General features: G+C 50.1%; 1 protein-coding gene across 1 annotated transcript in view; it reads left to right on the plus strand.

The window, feature by feature from the left end:
• DENND1A (DENN domain containing 1A) overlaps positions 1-2,230 on the plus strand; it is a 165,065-nt gene extending 162,835 nt beyond the window's left edge. Inside the window, exon 27 of the mRNA XM_017745390.1 lies at positions 1-2,230. This exon is cut by the window's left edge and continues 42 nt beyond it. Coding sequence (XP_017600879.1) covers positions 1-643 — 643 coding nt within the window. The 3' untranslated portion in view covers positions 644-2,230.
• The last annotated feature ends 211 nt before the right edge of the window (positions 2,231-2,441 follow it).

The raw sequence follows: 2,441 nt of genomic DNA on the forward strand, positions 1-2,441 counted from the left end.
CTTTGGTGCCCTGCCAAGTGACTTTGTGCCTCCTCCAGCTGCACCGTTTGCCCAGCCCCTTGGCTATCCTGCCCCAGCTCCACCACCTTTTCTACAGCCCTCCCCGAATCCATTCACCCAGACACTGCCAAGAGCCCTTCCAGTGTCCCTGGTCAGACCCCCGAGGGGCTCCTTCACCCCCTCCTTAGGTCACGCGTACAGCTCCAGCTTCATATCCCCCACTGCCAGCTTCTACCCACCACAGAGACCTCAGCCCCACATGGCCACACTGTCCATGCCAAACCTGTTCAGCCAGGCTCCTGCTATGCCAGCAGCTGGCTCCTTGCTCCTGCAGAGCCACAGCCCTTCTCCCACCAGCTCCCTCCAGCCCGCGTGTCTGGGTGGTCCCTCCAAACCCCGAACGTTACAGGTGGGCCAGCCCAGCACAAGGGTAGATCCCAAACAAGCACTGGCTCTCCTGGCCAATGAACCCCCTCTGGTCCCTGCCAGGCCAGCCAAGGGCTTGGAGTCAGTGTTACTGTCCTCAAAATCTGAGGAGACAAAAGATCCATTTGAAGATCTGTTAAAAAAGACCAAGCAGGATGTGTCACCCACACCAGGTAAGGTGGAGCAGCTCAGAAAGCGATGGGAAACCTTTGAGTGATGCGCCCCATGGCCTTGGTGTCCTTTTGGAAGTGACAGAGGGGTTTTTTGGTTTTTTTTAGCCAGCATAAAACCAAGCATTTCTTTTAAGGAAGGCTGAGGCAGGACCGCTGCAGGACCATCACTGAGCTGCAATTCAACACGAGAGCTTTTTGCCCACAGGTCAGTCCCCCGTTGTCCCAATCCCTGACGCTGCTCCCTCACTCCCCACCACCAAACCCTGGGATTCCTGCACTGACCAAAGCGTGAGGGGAGGTGGGTTGGGTTGGGATTTCCACACACAGCTTTTCAGACAGTACTACTGATGCACAAGTTACTCCCTCCCTGTATTTTCAGTCCTTGGCACACCTGGAGCGTGACACAGCACACTCTGCTGCAGTTCATTCCTGCCTCTGGGAATGGGTGTCAGTTTTTCTGGCATTACACACAGAAATACGACATTTTGTTTCCACATGCAAAGTGCAGCAAAGCAGCCTGACTTGTGGGCTGCACTGAACTGATCCATCGGGCTCTGTTTGTGCCCCCTGAACCCCAGCCACCCCGGAGCTGTGCTGTCAGATGGGCTTTGGTGGCACTTTTGACTCCCTCCCCGAACACCGACAGCTGGGGCAGAGTTGTCACAGGCCTGGAAACCACAGCACAGAGCAGCTGCTCAGGGATTGGTCCTGCATCTCTGTTGGGAAACTGGAAACACCAGCAATTATTTTCATTTTTTTGACTTTGTTTTTGTTAAATACATCAGAAAATAGAGGCCATAAAGAGTATCCTAGTTCTTATATGTGTATCTTAATATTATCTATCAATATTATACATGGCAGTATATGAATGGAATGTAACAATATCTTACTTGATTATTACAAACAAAAAAGAGAAAAAACTTGGGGTATTACGGTTCCCAGCTCCTGAGGGCGGGTGAAGGCCGGTGTGCTGACGGGGCTGAGGGCAGGGGTGTCCAGGAGGAGGGATGGGGCTCTGTGGCCTCGCTTGAGCCTCGGGCTGGCCCCAGCTGGCGCGCGAGGCACCGAGCACAGAGGGCACCGGGCAGGGCAGGGGACGCTCAGCTGGGTGTTCTGAGCCCCCTCTCTGTGTTCTCCAGACATTTCACACGAGCCTCAGCATCCCCCAGGAAAGCTGCTGTCTCTGATCATTTCTGTTTCACTTCAGTGGTGCTTTTTTGGTTTGTTTTGTATCTGGGCACACTCTGGTGTAAAACCTGTCATTCTCACAGAGGGAATCACGTCACCATTGAGCCTTTGATAAAGGAAATCATCTTGGACACATGGGGAAATTCTTGTAAAGCTTTATCTGATTTCCAATGTATCTATTTTATTCATGTAATCTTGGAAGTTTTCTTACTCTGGGGAATAGGAATGGCTGTCTCTGTGTTCAAGTCTGGGCAGTACAAAAGAAAAGTACTCTTAATATCTGAAATGCTGCCGGTTTTGGGAAGACCACAGTATTCCAGGAATATTCTGTTTCTGTGCAGTGCTGTTCCTTTGACAAGCCATTCACTTGGATTTGTATTTTCTTTTTGTGTTGAAAGACAGATGAGTTTAGTATTGCATAGTAAAATATTTAAAGTCTAAGACACCAGTTCCATTTTATTTTATACAGTTCAGAATATGAATGTTATATACAATTCAGTCTGGCATTTCAGAGCTCCTTTGCTATGAGCTGGATGATAAAACTTTCTGGATTATGGTGGATGTGAATGGGCATTGGACAGTCCTACCTGTGCCAAGCAGGGCTCCACAGGCCCTGTTTAAACTTGGTAATGTCACACAGTGATCAGATGCTGA

The sequence above is a fragment of the Corvus brachyrhynchos genome, unplaced genomic scaffold (genome assembly GCF_000691975.1).
Source record: "Corvus brachyrhynchos isolate BGI_N302 unplaced genomic scaffold, ASM69197v1 scaffold59, whole genome shotgun sequence".
Classification (NCBI taxonomy): domain Eukaryota; kingdom Metazoa; phylum Chordata; class Aves; order Passeriformes; family Corvidae; genus Corvus; species Corvus brachyrhynchos.